The sequence below is a fragment of the Nuphar pumila genome, chromosome 11 (genome assembly GCF_984573655.1).
Source record: "Nuphar pumila chromosome 11, dmNupPumi1.hap1.1, whole genome shotgun sequence".
Classification (NCBI taxonomy): Eukaryota; Viridiplantae; Streptophyta; class Magnoliopsida; order Nymphaeales; family Nymphaeaceae; genus Nuphar; species Nuphar pumila.
In genome coordinates this window covers 3,888,582-3,910,157 of record NC_143259.1, presented here as the reverse complement: position 1 = coordinate 3,910,157, position 21,576 = coordinate 3,888,582, and the positions used below count along the sequence as shown (strand labels likewise).

Sequence of the window (21,576 nt, the reverse complement as noted above, 5' to 3'; positions counted from 1 at the left end):
ATAAGGTAAACCCTAGGTGGAGTCACCGACATCCGAGCCCCACCAGTTAAAGACACCCGCACAGCTGGTAGGATTCCGAAGCAACCGTATCTGCAACTTCTGAAATCTTATCAAGATTGGGTCCTCAAAAAGATGAATCAAGATACGAGGGCCAAATGAGTAATCAACTATCAGCAGGTGCATTCCGTTCTGAACTATTGCTGTTTGCTTGCGTGACTTTATATCTCCCCCTCTCATTTTGGAGCGAGTCAGAGTCTAAAACAACCCACCAACACTAGGAGAGAGAGAGAGAGAGAGACCATTTGAGCCATAACACTATTAGTTGGTGGTGTTTCAAATTTGGGAGGAGAAGGGGAGATAGAGAAGCAGAGTAGAGTAGAAGGCTAACAAGGAAGCAAAAGAAGAAACCATGCCAATGGTGTGGTCCTCCATTGAATCTGTGGAGGATGTGTCCATCATCATTGGTTTGATCGCTACCCAACTGGTCTATGGATCGTTTACAGTGTTCATGGGTCAGCTTCTGGCCACGGGCCTCAACCCTTTGTTCATTGTCATCTTTGGAAGCCTTGTCACTGCCATCTTGCTCACCCCATTTGCATTCTTCATTGAGAGGTACACATTTTTTTCTTTAATTTCCCCAATTTTTTTCCTATTCTGTTTAGTTTACCCAAAGTTTTTTTCTGTTTAATTAGTTTCCATGTCTAACTTTTTTTTCCCTTCCTGCATGCGTAGGCATGAAAGTGGTGGTTGGCTATCTTTCATCTTTTTTTCCTTGTTTTTTCCTTCTTGGTATAAATTTTACCTGCGTAATTTTTTTCTTATATATTTAGTTAAAAGTTTATTTTTTTTTTGTGCATGTTTTGGTTGTTAAAAACACCTACCGAAACTGCGATTTAAAGAGAAAAAGAGATGCATCGCCGAAATGGTTACAAGTTTCTATCTTTTAGTTTTGGCAAAAAAAGAGAGATACTTCTTTTAGGTTTTTATGTTTTCCACAGAATTCTGTGAAAAAAAAGGTGGTTTTTTCCTTTGACGAAGTAGCAAATAAGCGTTGGATGCTACTATTTCGGTTTTTCTGTTAGTACTTTTAAAAAAGTAAAACAGATTGTTTATGAATTCACCTGCAATATTTGATTTTTTTCTGAAATTCCCATTTAGTCTGTGTTTCTCTTTTTCCTCTTGGTGCATCCAGAGCATAAAGCAGGTTTTGCTTTATATTTTCGGTGAAAAAAGTAGCCATCTTTTCCTTTCTTCTCAGTTTCTTCATAAACCACTTGCATGCTTTTTGAATTTTGATGAAACGGATGTAGGTGGGAGTATTTACTAGAATAGTCGTATTTCTCTTTTTTATTTTCATCTATTATTTTGGGCAAAAGTAAGTATTTGATGGTTAATTTCTTGTATCTGTATTTTTGTTTATGAATTTACCTGCAATATTTGATTTTTTCTGAATTTCCCATTGGTCTGTATTTCTCTTTTTCCTCTTGGTGCATCCAAATCATAAACCAGGTTTTGCTTTATATTTTTCTGTGAAAAAAGTAGTCATCTTTTTCTTTCTCCTCAGTTTCTTCATAAACCACTTGCATGCTTTTTGAATTTTGATGAAACGTATGTAGGTGCGAGTATTTACTAGAATAGTCGTATTTCTCTTTTTTATTTTCAGCTATTATTTTGGGCAAAAGAAAGTATTTGATGGTTAATTTCTTGTATCTGTATTCTTGTTTATGAATTTACCTGCAATATTTGATTTTTTCTGAATTTCCCATTAGTCTGTGTTTCTCTTTTTCCTCTTGGTGCATCCAAATCATAAACCAGGTTTTGCTTTATATTTTTCTGTGAAAAAAGTAGCCATCTTTTTCTTTCTCCTCAGTTTCTTCATAAACCACTTGCATGCTTTTTGAATTTTGATGAAACGTATGTAGGTGCGAGTATTTACTAGAATAGTCGTATTTCTCTTTTTTATTTTCAGCTATTATTTTGGGCAAAAGAAAGTATTTGATGGTTAATTTCTTGTATCTGTATTCTTTTGTATGACAGAGGCAAGAGACCATCCAAGTTAAGCCTGAGGCTGCTAATCCAATTTTTCTTCCTTGCCCTTGGTGGGTGAGTAACACATCGCTGCAAATCTTTTTTTTTTGTCATAAACTAAAATAGACCAAATAATATTTTGAACTTCTCTGTAATTCTCTGTTTTTGTCCGCATAGTCTAATAATTTTTATAAATGCTTACCAGAAACTGAGAAAATTTGAAGAATTTGTTATTAACTTTGGCATCTTTTTCTCAAGTGTTACTGCATTTCAAGCACTCATGTTGATGGGCATCAAGGAAACCTCCCCTGCTATTGCTTCTGCCATGCCCAATTTGGCTCCTGGCCTCGTCTTTCTAATTGCTTGGTTTATTAGGTAATCTCTCTCTATATATATATATGTGTTTTATTTTAGTGTTTATTTTAAAAATAATAACAAGAATGGTGCTTTACTTACTGTATGATGCAGATTGGAGAAGGTTGATTTGAGATGCAAGTATAGTTGGGCCAAGATTATGGGGACCCTGATTTGCTTGGGTGGCGCAATGGCCATGAGTTTCTTGCAGGGGATCCCAGTGGACCCACACGTGCTCACCCTTCAGGCAAATGTGTCAGCAGCTAACATGCCCAACCAAGACAGGCTGGTCGGTTGCATGTATCTACTTGTTGCAGTCTTTGTGCTCTCTTGCATCATTATCCTACAGGTATATAAAGTGTGAAATTTGTATGCATTTTTTTTTCTTTTTATAGTTTGTGATGAGCAGCATGAGCTTGCCACGAGAACTTTGTTTTGGATTCTTCCTCTCTTCTCAACTTGTAAAGGTTTGGTGGATTTGTCCCATTGGTTTGTACAAATCTGCTTTTATGTGCAAGTCCTGAAAGTCTTCATTGTTTCATGTAGCCACAGTGGCTGTTCTAGAACTAACAGAAAAATATTGGTACTTTAACAGGGACAAAAACCTGTAGGGTCAAGCTTCCATGTATCACTATCAAACCAAAATTTTCCTCTCAAATAGGTCATCTTTTCATTGTATTTTGTAGCACTCACAGCATTTGGTTGATTTTTGACATTCTTTACTGTAGGATTGTCTAAAAGTCTGTAGCGCCAACATTGTCATTGGTGCATGTAATGTTTCTTTGTGGTCCTATGTGGTTATCTTTCTAGTAAATTCATCTGGGTTAGGTGCTTTTGTCCAAAATTGGAACATACCTAAATCTATGTCACATGGGTGCGGGGGTGTGGCACTTTCAAAAACCTTGGGTGCGGGGTGCGGGCAATATATATATAATTTTTAAGTTTTATAACAACATTAACTCTAATGAAATAAAAAACAATTATCACAATATCATCAAATCAATTCATCATGCATGCAATAAATCAAATTAACAATCTACAATTCTATTCTACAAGACTATTAGCTCTAGCTTTACTACGCTTATTAGGTACCATCAAACAAACTATAATTGATTTAATGAGCCATTCACAGTTTCACAGTTTGAATTAGTTCATACTTAAACATGCATTGCTTAATCTTTGAGACAAGCATACAACTATTGGCAGGATCAACCAAGTAGCATCCCTCGTAAACGTCACCCGAAGGCCGCGCAACTGCGAAGCGTCATCCGTTGATTCCGACATTGAAAATATCAGTACAGGAAGGAGAGCTGTTTCGACTCCCCACCTGAGCCAACAGATACCGAATATCCGAAAGCCCACATAGCAGCAAAGGGAGGGGTCAAGCCCCCTCCCTGTTTTCCCTCTTTGTGCAGGGGAGGGGCCGAGCCCCCTCCCTGCGCTCTCTGTGTGCAGGGGAGGGCCCGAGCCCCCTCCCTGTCTTCCCTCTTTGTGCAAGGGAGGGGCCGAGCCCCCTCCCTACACTCTCTGTTGGCAGTGGAGGGGCCGAGCCCCCTCCCTGCGCCCTCTTTGTGCAGGGGAGGGGTCAAAGAGGAGAGAAGGAAAGCAGAGGGAGTCAAAGAGGAGAGGAGGGGAGGAGAGTGAGGAGAGGTCCGACAGAGCGATCAACAACGGTGTCGAGGTCCGACGGAGGCTTCAGGAGGAGAGGTCGGGACGAGAGTAAGGGAGGATTAGGGCAAAAATTTGCCCTAATCCTCCCCTCGACATCACATTTATCGAGCGATTTTTTTTAAAGTTTAAAAAAAGCCACAAATGACCCTGGGTGAATTGACCGCACCCAAGGTCGGGTTGATTGCACCGAACGCTGCACCTGCACGTGCTCCCACATCGCATCGATGCGGGTGCGGCACCCATTTTGCCGAGTCCCTGTGACATAGACCCAATTCAAAACTTTATCTTGTTTTTCAGAATTAGCTTTGATCTCAATGTGTCTAAATTTTCTTCTTTTATATTGCAACTTTACCCCGGAGAAACCACCCGAGGCGCAGAGACCTAGCTGCACTGGCTCAGCCTTACGGTCGCTGTCCTGTCAACCTAAAATTCAGAGGGCTTATCCCTCGACCCCAGGGAGTTCTATATTGCAATTTTCTGTGCGGCAGTCAACACTTGTGTTCTTATTTTTGCAATTACTGCAGTTGATGATCATTTAAGAAATCAAAGAGAGAAGCAGGGGAAATTTCTTTCTCAAAGAATGATAAGCTTTCAAGTACCTTAGAAAATGTGATAAAAAAAAGCATGTTTTGCAAACCCTAACACTTACTATGAAAGTAGTCACTTAATTTGTACGAAAACTTCTAGTGTGTAAATGAGAGAATGTTTTTCCATGTCAGAATGGGTCAACTTTGTCAGTTGAGAAAGTTTTTTTTGAAGGAAGTCGGTTGAGAAAATTTTTTCTATGAAAAATTTCCCACCCTAATTTTGCAAACTCCTACTCAATGGTGGTTTGTCAAGGGCTACGAATTTACTTCCTAACGACTAAATTATTTATTTCATAAACAATAACAAGACTTTTTAAATTTTAAGCATGACTCAGCTTTATTGGCAGTAAAAAATATCGGTGACTTTTTCAAAATATAGCAAAAAAAAAAGTAATAAATTGCCTAGACGATAAATATGTAAATATCGAGAGAAGCTAATTTTTTTTTTCTGTTTTTTAAGATTTTTTTCTTTTATCAAAAATTCTTTTTTATTAAATTTTGTCATATTTTGTCAAAAATGAAAAATTTAAAAATTCTCATTTTCTAACGAGAAAAACGATGGCTCTATTTTGCCATTTTGAACTTTTGTCACTATATGATGCTATGATCAAAGCTTCTCACTGAAATATCCAATATTTTTTGGGTGCAGGCTGCGACTCTGATGCAATACCCAGCTCCTTTATCTCTAACTGTCATAACATCGCTAATGGGCTCAATCTTCACAACAGTTCTCCAGCTGATCCAGGAGCACCGGATCGACATTGGTCCATCAACACTCAGCCTCAAATACCTCACTGTCCTTGCTATACTGGTACTACAATTTAAAACTCTCCCCTTATTAAACTTTCATGCTTCCATTTTTTTTTTTTTTGCTTTTTTTTTTAATGAACTGAGAAACCACACTCATCTAAGACCTAGTCACACTGGACTTGGCCTGTAATACTTTTTTCGACATAGAAAGCTGGGGTTAGCCCGATCCCTACAAGTTATACAACCATACCATTTGGGGTTCCAACTTGCAACGTCCCAACACAAGGTGACGTGCACTAACTGCTCCTGCCAGCCCTCGTTGGTGACTTAGCCTGTTATACTTAAGGTCATTGTTCCAATAGCATAAAACTCGGTGGGCACACCCCTCGCTCTTGGGAAGACACCTTGCTTCGGCTTGCAAATGGGGGTGATGCCTGTGAGATTTGAACCGAGATCACCCATCTAGACTCTAGCCTAGTGGCCTAAGCCTCATCCCCCTATGCCAAACCCCTTTGGGGCTTCGTTTATTTTGCTCTAGTTTTTGTTTGTCTTTATGTGAGCTTTAGCGGGTCACATATAGGGATGGCAGTGGACTGGGGGGAAATGGGGCCTCGCCCCGTTTGGGCCGGGGATGGAGGACATGAAACAGAGATGGAGGTTAAAATCAGAACCCGGGGATGGACTTACACTTTCTCCTGCCCCATCCCGATCTCTGCCCCGCCTTGCCCCGCCCCAATCTTTCTTTAGGGATGACAATGGACCTAGGGGAAAGGGGCCCCGCCCCACCTCGCCTCGCCTCGTTTGGACTGGGGATGGAGGACATGAAATGGGGATGGAGGCACGGGAAACCCGTGCGGGGATAGAGGTCCAGATTTTGAGATGGGGCGGGCATGGAGACCTTGTTCCCCACCCTGGTCCACTGTCATCCCTAGTCACATATGGAGAACTATAATAAGGAGGAAAGTAGGTCACATCATGAATGACCCAATTCGGTATCCAATTTTGTTTGAAGAGTGGGTCTGTAATGGATTTGGGCCCAACTCGGAACTCAACAGTCTCAAATCTGGTTATGATATGAGTCCGGTGGTACTGGACCTGTTGAAAATTGGTAAGATCGATTCACTCTCATGTGGAAAACGTAAAATGTTTCAGATTGTATCCGGTTCAGGTCTGGATCCGAACACTAATCTGATTCTGACCCGGATCTGAATAGACCAATCATGTTTGTTCTAAATCTGGCTTTAGTATGGTAACCTAACTGGATCTGACAATATGGATTTGATCTGGTTTGGACTTGGAGCTCTATGAGTCTCAGCAGGATCACACATTGTCCTGGTTAGTTTTGTTTGTTGGGCTTTCGGTGGGCTGGATCTGATCCAACAGAATGTGGTTATGGATCCTCCTCCTAGCTAATCAAATCGGATTATTCAGTTCTAGTTTGGAGGGCTTGTTGCCTTGAGGCCAAAAACAGTTCGGGTATTTCCATCTCGGATTCAGACCCTTCAGAGGTCTTACTGCGTCTATTTGACTCGGGTCATTGCCAGTCAGACACAGACAAACAGCCAGTAGGAGCCATCCAGGCAATGTCACAAATTTTCAATATCAGGATTTTCTCATGCAGGGAAAATCTCACCAAAAGGTTTCTTTTCTTGGGAAAACATTGGCTTCTCAGCATCTTACTTCCTCTTGGTTTTCTCATTAGGGGGGCTTGGTGAATGGGGTGTGCTTCAGTATCCAAGGGTGGTCAGTCAAGAAAAGAGGGCCAGTCATGGTCTCCATGTTCAGCCCAGTGGGCACAGTTTGCTCTGCCATTCTCTCATCCCTCGTCTTGGGAGACTCTTTAGGCTTGGGAAGGTATGTGAAAACACATCTTATTCTTGCATGTTATGCTATAAGAATTCTTGATTGTCAGTACGCTTTGTCATTTATACGGATTAATGGTAGAGATAGAACATCTTTTTTTTTTTTTTCTTCAAACGCAAGCTGGGGTTAGGCAGACCCCTACCAGTTATACAACTATATCATTGGGTTTTGAACCTGCAACGTCCAACACAAGGTGACGTGCACTAGCTGCTCCTACCAGACAAGTAGATAGAGCCCCCAATCTTGACAAAGGAACAAAAAACAATTTTTTTTTTTTTGGATTTATAACCCAAGGATACCTGACACGAAGACTTGATCGTGCTGGCTCAGCCTGCTGTTGTGCCGGCTGCGTAAAACTCGAGGCTGTGCCCCTTGCCCCTTGCCCCTTGCCCCTTGCCCCTTGCCCCTTGGGCCTATGCTAGGCATTGGCTTGGTCTGAGGTGTGTCGCCCATGAGAATCGAACCTCGACTGTCCGTCTAACTGCCAAGCCTCACCCCACCCCACTACGCCAACCACTCTTGGGGCAAGAAAAAAAGGCCAATTACTTTTGATGTCTACCTTTAGTTGTGTAGAAGATAGCATTATCCAAGTTGGGGCCGTTTGGCTTGACTCATATAGTGTGTAACTCGGCTCAGCTCAGAAATTGCTCGGCAAGCAGAGATACAAGCCAGCTCATTTACGTAAACGAGTACGCACGAACATGTCAAGCTCGTCCTGGCTCGTCTTGTAACGAGTTCGGAAACAGCACATCTTGTGACAGGCTCGGGCGAGCAGGGGTGTAGCTTTAACAACCTGAGCATGAACAGCCCAAGCTATGCTCATTTGGCTTGTTATGGTGCCATTGACATGTTTTGTCAGATGGGTTGGCACTCACATTTTCTTTGTGTGTGACTTAACGTGTGGCATGAGTTCAAGATGTGAGCTCCTAAATTTTTTTTTTAAAGATAAGACAAGAAGATACATATTTTTTGTTAAAATATAATTAAAAATAGCAAAATAACCTTCCGTGACATAAGGATCATGTATGTTCTAGATGTGGCTTATCATAACAAAACCATGTCTCAAAATGTGATATAGTCAAGCAATCATTTTTTTTCTTCTTACAATAATTGGGGATTAAAGTGAGGGATTGATTGATGGCATTGCTTAGAGTATGATTATGGTACTGTGTTTGGTAATGGGAAACTTTATTCTATGAGCCAGGGCCTTTTATTGAGTAAAAACCACACTGTAAGCGACTAAGGAACTTATGAAAAAAAAGTATGTAATGGTTCATTATTTTATCATACAAGTGTTGATTGGTTCCCACCATAACATTATTCCACCATGTTGGCTTCCAAACCCACGGCAGAATTGTCAGTTTTGGATCCAAACCAGGACCAACTTGAAAAAACCAATTGTTGAGAATATGGATTGGATCTAACAAAAAACTTAGGCCTATACGTCCAGTGTGATGGATCAACCAAGAATATGAGTTCCTTTAGGGGGTGTTTGATTGTGGGGACAGGTGTTTTATGCGACGACTGACATAAACGGCGGACACATGGAACATATAAAACATGTATGCCATCTCATGCATTTAGTGAGACACCTTTTAGGTGTCCCATGGTGTTCCCATGCTCCCCTTGGAGCTCTGATGTCTGGGACACCTAGAGCAAAAACAAAAAAAGCAAAAAAAAGAAAAAGAAAGTGGAACACTTGGGACAAAAAATCGAGTTGTCGAGGACACCTCCACAATTGATCAACAACATCTAGACAAGCCAGTTCTATACATTTCTGTCTATGCAATCAAACTGTCTTTAGGGTTGTTTTTCATATTGTGAAAAATGGATAAAGTCTTGAATCTGGCCTTATTTTCTTTATGGTTTTTGGAGCTTAGCCAGATTCAGTTTAAGATCCAACCAATTGATATCTCATGGCAATGAACCAATTTTCCTGCTTTGAAACAGTAATAAATAATGTAATTGTCTTCCATGGACCATTGACGTTAGTAAATTCAATATGTTTGCCTGCAGTTTTTCTGGGATGGTCCTCATATTTGTTGGCCTTTACTTTGTGTTGTGGGCTAAAAGGAAAGAGGGATATGCTCTTCCTAAAGATGATGACTATATGTTTGAGAGCCAAGAGCAGACTAAACCTTTGTTGAGTTAAATTGCCCATGTAGGAATCTTATCAAAGAATGAGTGATGCTCTTTGTGTATATAACTAGTTCTAGTTGTAGCTTTATGTAGTTGCTATCAATATAAATCCTACTTAGATGGATGGTATGGTGTTCACAACCAATGGGCTACACTTGAATATGAAGATGATAAAATTGTAATCAAATTTGAAGAATGACAAAGTAATGAAATATTGGTTATTGCTTTATCCAATATATTTACAAAAAAATTTGCATTGGTCATCAGATATGGTTGTAAACATGTTTGCTTTGGCATATATCCAGCACATTATTTATTTTGTGGTAGATCAAGCGAGTCCCATTTCGGGCTGAGAGGTGTTATGTTGACCATAGACATGAGTCAGTACCTATAATGTTAAACTCCACGGCAAGGGGTTGTTGAACTCTCAACCTTCTTGGTCTTGAAAGCCTTAAGGTATCAAATATAGCGAGAAATTGCCTGAAAGTTTAAAACGGTAATTTCTCACGAGATTTTCAAAATATCGTGAGATTTATGAAAAAACATAAATACTGCGATTTAAATGTGATATTTACCTTTTAAACGGCTATTTATCATGAAAAAACAGTGTATTTTTATTTTTAAATAAATTTTATTAATATTTTCTTGAAAAAAATATTTTTTATAATTTTAAATTTATTTTTTTATTGCCAAAATTTTGCCAAAAAAATGCAAGAATTATAAAAAAGTTTCAATTTCTCCCAAGTTTTTGACAAACGAGATTTAGCCGAAAAAAAAACATTTGTCACTATGAGCAGGCCCACCTAACAAGGTCGATTCTACCAAAAAGCAATTTAAATGCCAATATTCACTAAATGGATCATGTGGATCACATCTATGGGTTGGATATGATCAAAACAACTTACATCAATGAGATCCTAAGATGGGTTATAACCATTGTCCATAGGGATGACATAAGGCATAAGTAAAACTGAATTCCACTTTTTAGTGAATATTTCACTATAAAAGCCTAGCGTTAAGAAATATGGAACAGATACAAGCGTCATTAACAATGTCAATAAATTACATTTGGGTAAGATATTTAACTGAATCTGAATCCGTTTGACTTAGTCGTATAGATGACATCTAATTAAGAATTGGATTTAGATTTGATTTGGAAATCTACATCTAAATTTGGAATTTAAATCTCATTATATACAAAAAAATAGAGGTAGGCAACAGACAACGCAGCTCGTGGGTCGGCCTGGTCTGCTATGGGGCCGGGCTTGGGCCTATAAGTTCAGCCCAAACCGGGCTTTTTGGCCCGGCCCAACTAGGCCTATGGGCCTAATGGTCAGGATGCAGGCGGGCTGGCCCGTTGACCATCCAAAAAAACACATTATGTTACCTAAAGCTAATCTGAATGGTATCGAGAAGTCGACCCAGCTGAGTTCGAGAGTATATAATTAGGCAGCATCCAATTAGACCGGGTTCGATAATGTCAACACCCAAACTGAAATTGACTTGATTACCTCCCTATATGTCATGAAATATGGCCAATCTGCGGAGAGTTAAAAAGAAACTTTCATACGAAAATCAGTTAATTTGGCAGAATTTGATTGGTGTGAAAGCATGCAAGAGGGGGGAAAGAGTACATGTTTAGTATTGGACCTAATAGCATCGGATCATGATTCTTGGCATGACCTATAACTGGCATGTTGGAGCCCCTTGACGCATCATGTCCCATGCAAGCCTAACCTAGACCTTGCTGGACGAAACCCAAACCTTATTCCAATCTGGTGGGTCCAGTCCCATACGCTTGTCAAGTCTGACCATCTAAGGCAGAGGTCACTTGGCTACCAGATGGATCTGGACCCATGCCTGTAGGGGTGGCAAAACCTGACACGACCCGCCAACCCGCCTCTTAGGCGGGTTCGGGTTGGGCTTAAGCCAACCCGTTTATTAAACGGTTCGGGTTCGGGTTCGGGTTGGGGGTATGCCAACCCGCCAACCCGGCTGACCCGTTTAATAAACGGGTTAGGCGGGCGGGTCAACCCGCCAACCCGTCTGCCAACCCGACCTGTCAACCCGCCAACCCGACCTGTCAACCCGCCAACCCGACCCGTCAACCTGACCCGCGAACTTGAGAACCCGTTTACTCGACCCAACCCATTTATTAAATGGGTTGGCGGGTCGTGTCGGGTTACCCGTTTATCAAACGAGCCGGGTTCGTGTTTGCCACAGCCGACCCGTTTAATAAACGGGTCGGGTTCGGGTTGAGGTATGCTGACCTGCCAACCCGACACGATTGCCACCCCTACATGCCTGACAAGCTCATCGTCTATGGTAGGTGTTAACTGGATGGAACCATATCTTGTAAAACGGGTTGAAATGCCCAGTTAAGCGGGCTTCTTTTTCAATTTAAAAAGTTAAAATTGGTTGGATCTGCTTAATGAAGATCAGATTTGAACCTGGATCAGACTTCTTTTCCAAATCACATATCCTCCTATTTTCTCCTGGCATGGACCCAACAATCTGGGAGTCGGGCCCAGTTTAGTTTTGCTATATGAGTATTTCATACCAAAGACCCAGCAATATGGTACTAGGGCTGGGTGAGTTTGGTGGGTCAATGTAACCTATTCAGAGTCAAATTTGTGTAGGAAGACCAATTGCCTTACCAAATGCTAGATCCAATTGGCTATATCTTCTTATCAGATGTATTTTTACATGTAAATGGAGATGGTGTTGGAGCAAGGGCAGCGTAAGCAACTCCAGAAGAAGCAAAGGCAGGTTGAACTTCCCGAGTGATAAAAGAAAGAAAAAGGGGAGGAGGAGGAATTGAGTGGCGCCTTTGAGGTTTGCTTCGAAGGCTTCTAGTTACAAAGGTAGATTTCTCTGTGTTTGTTTTTAGGGGCCGAGTCCCTTAGATTTATAGCCTTCGGTTTTCCTCTCTCGGCTCAACAGTCAGTTGAGAGAATTACGGTGAGTCAAGGTTTTTGATAAAGATAAAATGTGAATTTTGAAATGCTTTTATAAAACTGATTCTGCTTATCCATGAGCAGGCCTACTCATGGATAAGCATAACGTGCAACACATGGCCACACGTACCAACATCTCTCACTTGGACACGAGACTGCTCAGTTTTCTCCCACTAGTGTGGGCTTTCTTGAACTGATTACGGATTTTCCATTAAGGATTTTCTTCGTAATCATACGTATCTCAATTCCATACGGGCAACGTGCTTGGTAAACAAGTCTTCTGAAATACCCTTTGTTAAGAGATCAACTACCATATCCAATGTAGGAAGGTAGTTCACAGATATTTCATTATTTTCAATCATATCATGTATATAGTGATATTTCACCATTATATGCTTGCTCTTGAAGCTATCAACTCCACTTTTCATTAAAGCAATACTAGCTTGATTATCACAGTATATTTATACAGGTTCACATACTAGATCTATCTTTAAGTCTTTAATGAACCTGTTGATCCATATTGCAAATGTCGCGGTTGCATTACACGCGATATACTCAGCCTTTTGAGTATGCTGAGCCACACAACCCTGTTTCTTACAGGGACAAGCAACAACTCCTTATTCAAAGAGAAAGATGTAGCCAGAAGTAGATTTGTTGTTATCTTTGCACCCTGCAAAGTCAGCGTCAGAGTATCCGATCAAGTCAAGGTTGTCAGCTTAAAAACTCAGTTGTAAGCCTTTAGAACCTTTTAAGTATCAGAATATCCTCTTAATAGTTTGCCAGTGAGGCCATCCTGAATTACTTTGATATCTGCTAACAAGACCTACTGCGAAGCTTATATTAGGTCTTGTACATAGCATCACATACATTAGGCTTCCAACAGCCTGAGCATAAGGAATTTCAAGTCTTTGTTGGCCCTCACCAGGACAATCACTCTTACTCAAGTTTACTCCTTTAGCAACATGAGTCTCAATGGGTTTGGAGTCATGCATTCTATATCTCTTTAGAATATAGTTAATATACCTTTCTTGATTTAGACAAAGAGACCTTGAACCTCTGTATTGAGTGATTTTAATTCCCAAGATATAAGAGGCTTCACCCATATCCTTCGTTTCAAAGTTGGTATATAATCATTTTTTTGTATTGACTATCATTTCATTATCATTACCAGTCAACAAGATATTATCTACATATAATGATAGGATATAGAATTGACTCATACTTTTTCACACATATACACAGTGGTCTAACTGATTCGGTACATATCTAATCTTTGTTATAGCTTTGTGAAAAATCAAATACCACTATCTTGATGATTGCTTTAGTCCGATCAAGAATTTTTTCAACTTGTACACTTTATCATTATTTGTCACATAACCTTCTGGATGTGTCATATAAATAACTTTTTTTAAATCACCATTAAGAAATGCAATCTTTACATCTATCTGCATATGTCCAAATCATAATGAACAACTATGGATAATATTATCCTGATGGATATAAATTTAGCAACTGGTGAATAGGTTTCTGTATAATCAATCCCTTCTTTTTGGGAAAAACCTTTTGCAACCAGTCTTGCTTTAAACTTGTCTATAGATTCATCAAATTTATACTTTTTTCTTAAGAACCCATTTACAACCAACTGGTTTTCTTCCTTCAGGAAGTTTAATTAATTTCCAGACTTGGTTCTTTTTGATGGATTTAATTTTTTCATCCATTGACATTTTCCATTCTGATGCCTCTTTCAAATTAATTACATCAACATATGAGAGATTATCGGCCATTTCATCAAGGTCTACAGAGTAATAATGTTTCTCACATAAATACACATAGTAGTCATCCAAATAGGATGGAGGAGCTCTAGACCTTTTATGACTACTTAGTCCTTGAGAAGTAGAGGATTTAGAATGAGTTGGTTCATTTCCTAACAGTTTCACAGTCGGTTCATTACCTAATTGTTCATCTTGATCATCAAAATCATCTTGCAAATCAAATGGATCCTCAATTGGATCATTGAATTTATTGTTGAGATTTTCTAGAAACTCAACATCTCTACTCTCAATTAGTCCCAATCTTTGGTGGTATAACCAGTAGCCTTTTGATCATTTTGGATAACCAATAAAGATATACCTTGCATATCTATTATCCAATTTATCCATAGTTGGATCTAAGATCTTCACATGAGCTACAGATCCTGATCTCCTAAGATGATTTAAATCTGGTTTCATACCAGTCCATCTTTCATATAGAGTTGTTGGGACAGCCTTGCAGGGCACTCTATTTAAAGTATACATAGTTGTATTTACAACTTCACCCAAAAAAACTTTGGGTAGTTGTGCACCTGCCAACATGGATCTAACCATGTTCAAGAGGGTTCTATTATACCTCTCAACAACACTATTTTTTTGCAGTGTTCTTGGCACGGTTCTTTGCCTATTAATGCCAATATCTTTGCAATAATCACAAAATTTATTTGAGGTGTATTCACCACCTCTATCAGATTCTATAATTTTAATGTGTCTTCTAAGTTGTCTTTCAACTTCATTCTTGTATTCCTTAAATTTCTCAAGTGCTTCAGATTTGAGTCTGATAAGATACAAGTATCCATATCTTAAGAAATCGGTGATAAATGTTATAAAATATAACATGCCACTATGTGTTTGGACTCTAAATGGTCCATAAATATTTGTATAAATTATCTCTAATAATTCGGTGGCTCGTATAGCATTAGGTGAAAAGGGTTTTCTTACCATCTTTCCATATATACAGGACTAACATTTTTTGAAGTGAGATTTATTAAAGGTAGAAATTATTCCTTGTTATGCTAGTTTTTTCATTTTCTTTAGGCTTATATGCCCAAGTCTTTTATGCCATGTATTCAGATCAATAATTAAGGCACAGTCAATATAAGAGAAAAAAGTTATCTTTATTATTGCATAACTTAAACATGCTATGTTCTTTGTCAAACTTTCCTTCAAACAATATCCTACCATGTTTTCCCATTGTGACCTTTTCTGGGATAAAACAGACCTCAAAGCCTTTTACAATCAAAGTTGTTACAGACACAAGGTTTTTTCTCATTGAAGGGACATAGAGAACATCTTTAAGTAAGACACTAGTCCCTCCAACATTGAGTCTGTAAGACCAGACTCTTAATACATCATTGTAGGAGTTATTGCCCATGTAGACCTTGTGCTCTCCTAAACCCAGCTCTTTGAGATCCACAACTCCATTAGTAGATTTGGCAATGTGGCGCGTAGCTCCAGAGTTCACCCACCATCCAGAGAGTTCTTCTTTCGTGAAGTGGCATTCTGATATAACACATATAACTTCTTTTTCATTGTTCTTCTTGTTGGAGGTGTTGTATCTTCCATTGTTCCTATTGTTCTTATTGTTGGGAAACCTTGTCCTGCAATTCTTCTGAATGTGTCCCATCTTGCCACACTTGAAACACTTGACTTGCGAGCCCTTGTTGCCTTGAGGTTTGAAACCTGCATTTTGCCCTTTATAGAACTTGCCATTACCCTTCTTCTTAAAGTTGTTATGTTTAAAGGGTACTCGGCTGTTGGATGGTGTGTCTTGAACCACCATCAACCCGGTCTTCTTTTCTTTAGTCATATGTTCTTGCTCAATAGCTAATTGTAAGGGCAACTCGGTCAGGTTTAAGTTCTTTGGGTTCAACCTCAGTGCAGTTGTCACCATTTTCCATGGATGTGGGAGACTATTTTGTATAGTGGACACTTGCATTTTGTCTGAAATGACATTTTCAGCAATGGCTAGGTCTTTAGCCATGACCAACATCCAATTCACATGGTCTACTATACTTTCACTTTCTTTCATCCTATATAAATTGTATTGTTCACGTAGTAGTTGAATATGAACTTCGGATGTGGTATCGTACTTCATGGCGATTGCCTCCATCAACTCCTTGGCGGTCTTATAGTCTTTAAAGACCCTAATTAGGTCATCGTCCATATAATGAGCTTAATTTTTTTGGCTATTAGGTCATCCTTTTGAAATTTCTCAAACTTATTGTTATAATCTTGGGTTGCTTCGACACTTGGTTTTTCCATAGATGTGTTCAGGACATATTCTAGACCTTCGAGGGTTAAGGCCAAGGGTATTCGTCTTTTCCAAACTACAAAATTAGTCTCATTCAGTTTGTCGATTTTGGCTAGCTTATTAGCACAGACTCGACTTGTCATTTTATACTAAAGTATATTGTTTTATTATTTTATGGCAAGTCAGCATAAAAGGATAAATAAAAAATAATAATAAAAGATTTCTATCATGCTAAAAAATGAAAATATAATTTAAAATAGGTCTCTGTTCGTGAGACAGAACAATTTCGGACCTTAAAATGGAATTTAACAGAAACCAGGAGCTAATTAGTAATAAAAAAAACTTATTTATGCAAAACTGAAACTGTTGCAGGTATTTATTTGGAATTAAGTCTAATTTTGAATATTTTCTAGAAATTTCAACTGATGCAAGCCTGTTTCTGAAAATTAAGAAAAAAAGTAAAAAGGGGCGGGTTATAAATTTAAGAATTATAATTGCCTTTTTGAAAAAATGCATAAAATCCTGGAGCAAAAAAGTCTTTTTTCCCACCGAAATATAAAAACCCCAAACCCTATCGAAAACTTTATTTCGATAGGGGGGTTTCTCTCTCCTCTTCGTTGAAGCTCCAGAGTGATCGAAACGACCAGAGAGTTTTCAGTCGTTCTCCGACGGTGACAACCCAACTCTGTGGTTGGGTTTGCTCCTCTCGATGCAGGCTCCCTCTGCGCACAAACTCGAGGCCAAACGATGGCTGAAAACTGGTTTTTCGATAACTTAGGGTTTATTTTTGAGTTTCCTTTTTGCCTCCTGTGTTCCGTCTCCTGAGTTTTTATTGTTTCTCTTGTTCTATTTTTGTGTTTGTTCTGTGTTTTGGTATTTACAGAGACAAACAGGGAAAATACCACCTCTTTCGTGAAGAAGTCGAGCCTTTGTTTGCCCTTTAGGGTTTTCAGAGACAAACAGGGAAAAGAAAAAAAAAATCATCTCTTTCATAAAGAAGTCGAGCCTCTGTTTTCCCTTTAGGGTTTTCAGAGATAGAGAAAAAAAATGTAGATGAGCAAACTCACTAGTTAGCGCTTTTCCTTTCCAGTAGGTTGGAGGCAGCACAGCTTGGGGAGCATCCTCGAACCACGACTCTGATACCACTGTTGGAGCAAGGGCAGCGAAAGCAACTCCAGAAGAAGCAGATGCAGATCGAACTTTCCGAGTGATAAAAGAAAGAAAAAAGGAGAAGAAGAGGAATTAAATGGCATCTTTAAGGTTTGCTTCGAAGGCTTCTAGTTATAGAGGTAGATTTCTCTGTGTTTGTTTTTAGGGGTTGAGTCTCTTAGATTTATAGCCTTCGGTTTCCCTCTCTCGACTCAATAGTCAGTTGAGAGAATCACGGTGAGTCGAGGTTTTTGATAAAGATAAAATGCGAATTTTGAAATCCTTTTATAAAAACTGACTCTGTTTATCCATGAGAAGGCCTACTCATGGATAAGCATAACGTGCAACACATGGCCACACGCACCAATAGATGGATCTTGAGTCACAGATTTGGATGTTCAAATATGAAACTGAATCTTACCCCATCAATTAATTAGATCCAATAATTTGTACTCAATCTGGCTAAATGGATTTGGGTTAGTTGGATATCCTACCTGAACTCATACCATTGACAACCCTTCCTCTAGAGGGGGATATTGGGCCAGCCTGACCTGACCTGACCTTAACCCAACCCAATGCTTATCTGAGCATGACGGGCCATGCCCCAACCCTAGCCTGCAGACAATTCTGCCCGAACAATATCCCGCTTGGGAGGAACCCTCGCCGAATCATGGAGAACCTCGAGAGGAACCCCACAATCATCCTCTCTTACGTGTCCTATCTCTGAAAGCTACTAACACACCCATGCACTAGTGGGGTTTGATCGGGTACCTTCATCTTAGCACCCTCACAACCAAAGCCTTGGCCAGGCAGGTGACCCCACCGTGATTACTAAGGTCTTTTGATGTCGTTCATCCATGTTGAAAGGCACTGGCAACACCATGACGATTAATCGAAATAAGTATATGATATTTTAAAATAAATGATATTATATCACAAATATTTTGAAGTTATATTAGTTTTTAAAATCTCATGATTTATAGTGATATTTAAAAAAGATACTGTTATTTAGAACACAGTATTGAATATGATGCACGCGATTAGGGCAAAGAGAGAGAGATCCAAGTGAGACGGATAGGGAGGTGGGAGCAATGTTGTCAGAATGCCATTCAGATAGAACCAGTCCTTAGTCCATGCTTTTGAGAGGCCAATATGTACTTTTAATTTGGAAATGAATAATCCCACCCCACAAAAAGTTGTTTTTGTATGGTCTTCTATGTTTGAAATTGTCACAGAGATTCGTGGACTCAATGACACGGGATGTGGGTTCGACTTGCAAGTTGTTGTTTTTTTTCAAAAATGTAAGTTCAACTATGCATTTGAAATATTGTTAACAAAGCAGTAAAGATTTTTTAAATATATTAAAATAATAACCATACAAATTAGTATCTGAATTTGTGTGTCCTAGTGTATCCGCAGTGTGTCACCAATGACATGCAACCAATTAAGATGGTGCATCCCTATGACATAGGTCAAAAAAGTTCCACGTCAGTGGCCATCCTCAAATATTGTTGTCCCTGGTGTTATCTTGTTTGTGGATGATTTGCTTATTTTGGATAGAGCTTGCATAATTCATATCTTACATATTCTTTTTTAATTTTTCAGTGTGTCAATGTGTCGCTAAAAAAAATGCATAATATATATATATATCTATCTATATATATATATGTGTGTGTGTGTGTGTGTGTGTGTGGTAGTGATAAGGTGCTCCCAGAGTACCTAATAGAAGCTTTATATTCTTAAATTTCTTAAACTTTTTTTTTATTAGATCCTATAGATATGATCTATAAGCATTATTTAGTAGAAAATAAGTTTTGTAGCATACATTTATATTCTTTAAAACCTTTAAAAATCAATGGCTCACAAGGTATCAAAATTTCATGACTTAAAAAATCCTATTTTCACGTCAAAAAATCATGATCTAGAGCATGATTCTTATCAAATAAATTATGTTCAGTACATCCATAAGGTTTAATTGAGAAGATACAACCTACCATCATGACTTCTATTATGTGGGAGTAGGTACTCCTGCAACACCTTAGCATTACTTTATATATATATATATATATATATATATATATATATATATATATATATATATATATATATATATATATGAAAATTAGTCATTGCCATATCAGCCATTGCAAATTAGTCCCCGCCTTACTGGGTTTTGCAAATTGGTTACCACATTTTGGCTGACCCTTGCAAATTGGTCTCTAAGGGCTTGTTTGATGGCACGTCCCACGCATCACACAAGACTAAAAAGCAAAACAAAAAAAAACATGTTTTCTAACAAATGTTGGTTGCAGTGGACACATAGAACAGCATCCACCACATCCATAATTGTTGGTTATTTATGTTTCACCGCTTTTAGCTATTTCCACATGTGCCATTACCACTTGATTGGCCATTGCTATATCGCCTTGTCAAGCTCAACCTGTACTGAATAATCATGAACTGTGCATAAGAACACATACACCAAGGCCATGGTAGAGGACAAGAAAAAAAATCTCTCCAAACATGTCTAACAACAACCCTGTGTCCCAAACTCAAGGTGGTCATGGGACAATCACCTGTCAATATTGTAAAAAATGTGAACATATTGCTAAAACAAGTTGGGATATCCCCAAAGCCTTCTCTGTCATCTCTCTTTAGCAATCCACTGATGACTATTAGTATCTTGACATTGGTGATATGAATCATGTAACTATGGATGACCAATAATTCACAATATCATGGGGGTGGGCAAATAATGATTGGCAATGGTAAGATACTTTTTATCTTCCACACTGGTAATCTCATTATGAAATCTCATGTTGCTTCCTGTGATTTAAAAAATATTCTTTATGTCCCTGCTATTACAAAAAACCTTTTATCTGTGAGCCAATTTACTGAAGATAATGATTGTATTTTTGAATTCACTCCATTTGAAATCTTTGTCAAGCATCGTAAGACAGGCAAGATTCGTCTCAGGGGATCAACATCCAGCGTGAGACTCTACCCAATCAAATATGATGATTATATGTAAGTGATGGCATTTGCTGGCAAAGTGACATCTTTTGATATATGACAACAACGTCTTGGACATGCAAATAAGAAGATTATTTTTTACTTAAATTCTAGTCATACTATTTCTGTTAATAAAAATAACAAAATAAAAGTGTGAGAGTTGTCTCGTAGGCAAAGCTCACAAACTTCTTTTTGGTCACTCTTTTTCTTCTACGTCATCCCCACTTGAATTTATCCATGTCGATGTTAGAGGGCTTGCTCCAGTCTCTTTACGTGAAGGATTATGCTTTTATCTCCTCATAGTGGATGGTTTTTCTCATTTTTCATGGCTCATTCCATTGCATGTTAAGTCTTAAGTGTTTAAGTGTTTTAAGTCTTTCAAGCATGTCACTGGAAAATAACTTTAACTCTTCATTCACACCTTTCAAACTGATAATGGAGGTAAATTTACCAGTCATGATTTGAAATTTTTTATAGGACCATGGCATACTTCATCGATTTTCATGTCTGCATACCCCAAAACAGAACGGGCTCATTGAGCACAAATATTGACAAGTCATTGAAACTGGGCTTAGCCTATTACATTCTTCCTCTCTGTCATATTCCTTCTGGGTCAATGCTTTTTGCACTACCGTTTACGTCATCAATCGTCTTCCAACACTAGTACTTAATCGTAAGACTCTGTATGAGCTTCTCTTTCACAAACTGGTCGACTGTCATCAACTCCGTGTTTTTGGTGCTCATTGCTATCTGCTTTTAACACCCTATCATACCTCTAAATTTCAGTCCAAAACTACTTCCTAAACCTTTCTTGGCTATACCTCTCACCGTAAGGGCTATCTCTGCTTCGATCCTTCTCACAACTGCACCTATATCACTCACCATGTTTACTTTGATGAATTTGGATCCGTCTCTTCCTCTGTTAGTCCTTCCTCACCTAATCTTCCATTAGACAGTCGTCCTATCTCCTCCTGATCCTCATTAGTCGCTTCTTCCTAATCCGA

General features: G+C 38.9%; 1 protein-coding gene across 1 annotated transcript; it reads left to right on the top strand.

Annotated features, from left to right (window-relative positions):
• Positions 1-280: 280 nt before the first annotated feature.
• On the top strand, positions 281-9,643 carry UMAMIT7 (Nodulin MtN21 /EamA-like transporter family protein). Its single transcript, XM_089980779.1, has 7 exons — positions 281-612; positions 2,038-2,103; positions 2,287-2,403; positions 2,497-2,731; positions 5,290-5,451; positions 7,093-7,244; positions 9,270-9,643. Exons 1-7 carry the CDS (start codon positions 410-412, stop codon positions 9,403-9,405), a joined length of 1,071 nt encoding a protein of 356 aa, XP_089836905.1. The 5' UTR covers positions 281-409; the 3' UTR covers positions 9,406-9,643.
• Positions 9,644-21,576: the final 11,933 nt, after the last annotated feature.

Coding starts and splice junctions, on each gene's coding strand:
- UMAMIT7 (XM_089980779.1), top strand. CDS start 410: ATGCCAATGGTGTGGTCCTCCATTGAATCTGTGGAGGATGTGTCCATC. Junction 613..2,037: donor TTTGCATTCTTCATTGAGAG/GTACACATTTTT, acceptor TTTGTATGACAG/AGGCAAGAGACCATCCAAGT. Junction 2,404..2,496: donor CTAATTGCTTGGTTTATTAG/GTAATCTCTCTC, acceptor TGTATGATGCAG/ATTGGAGAAGGTTGATTTGA.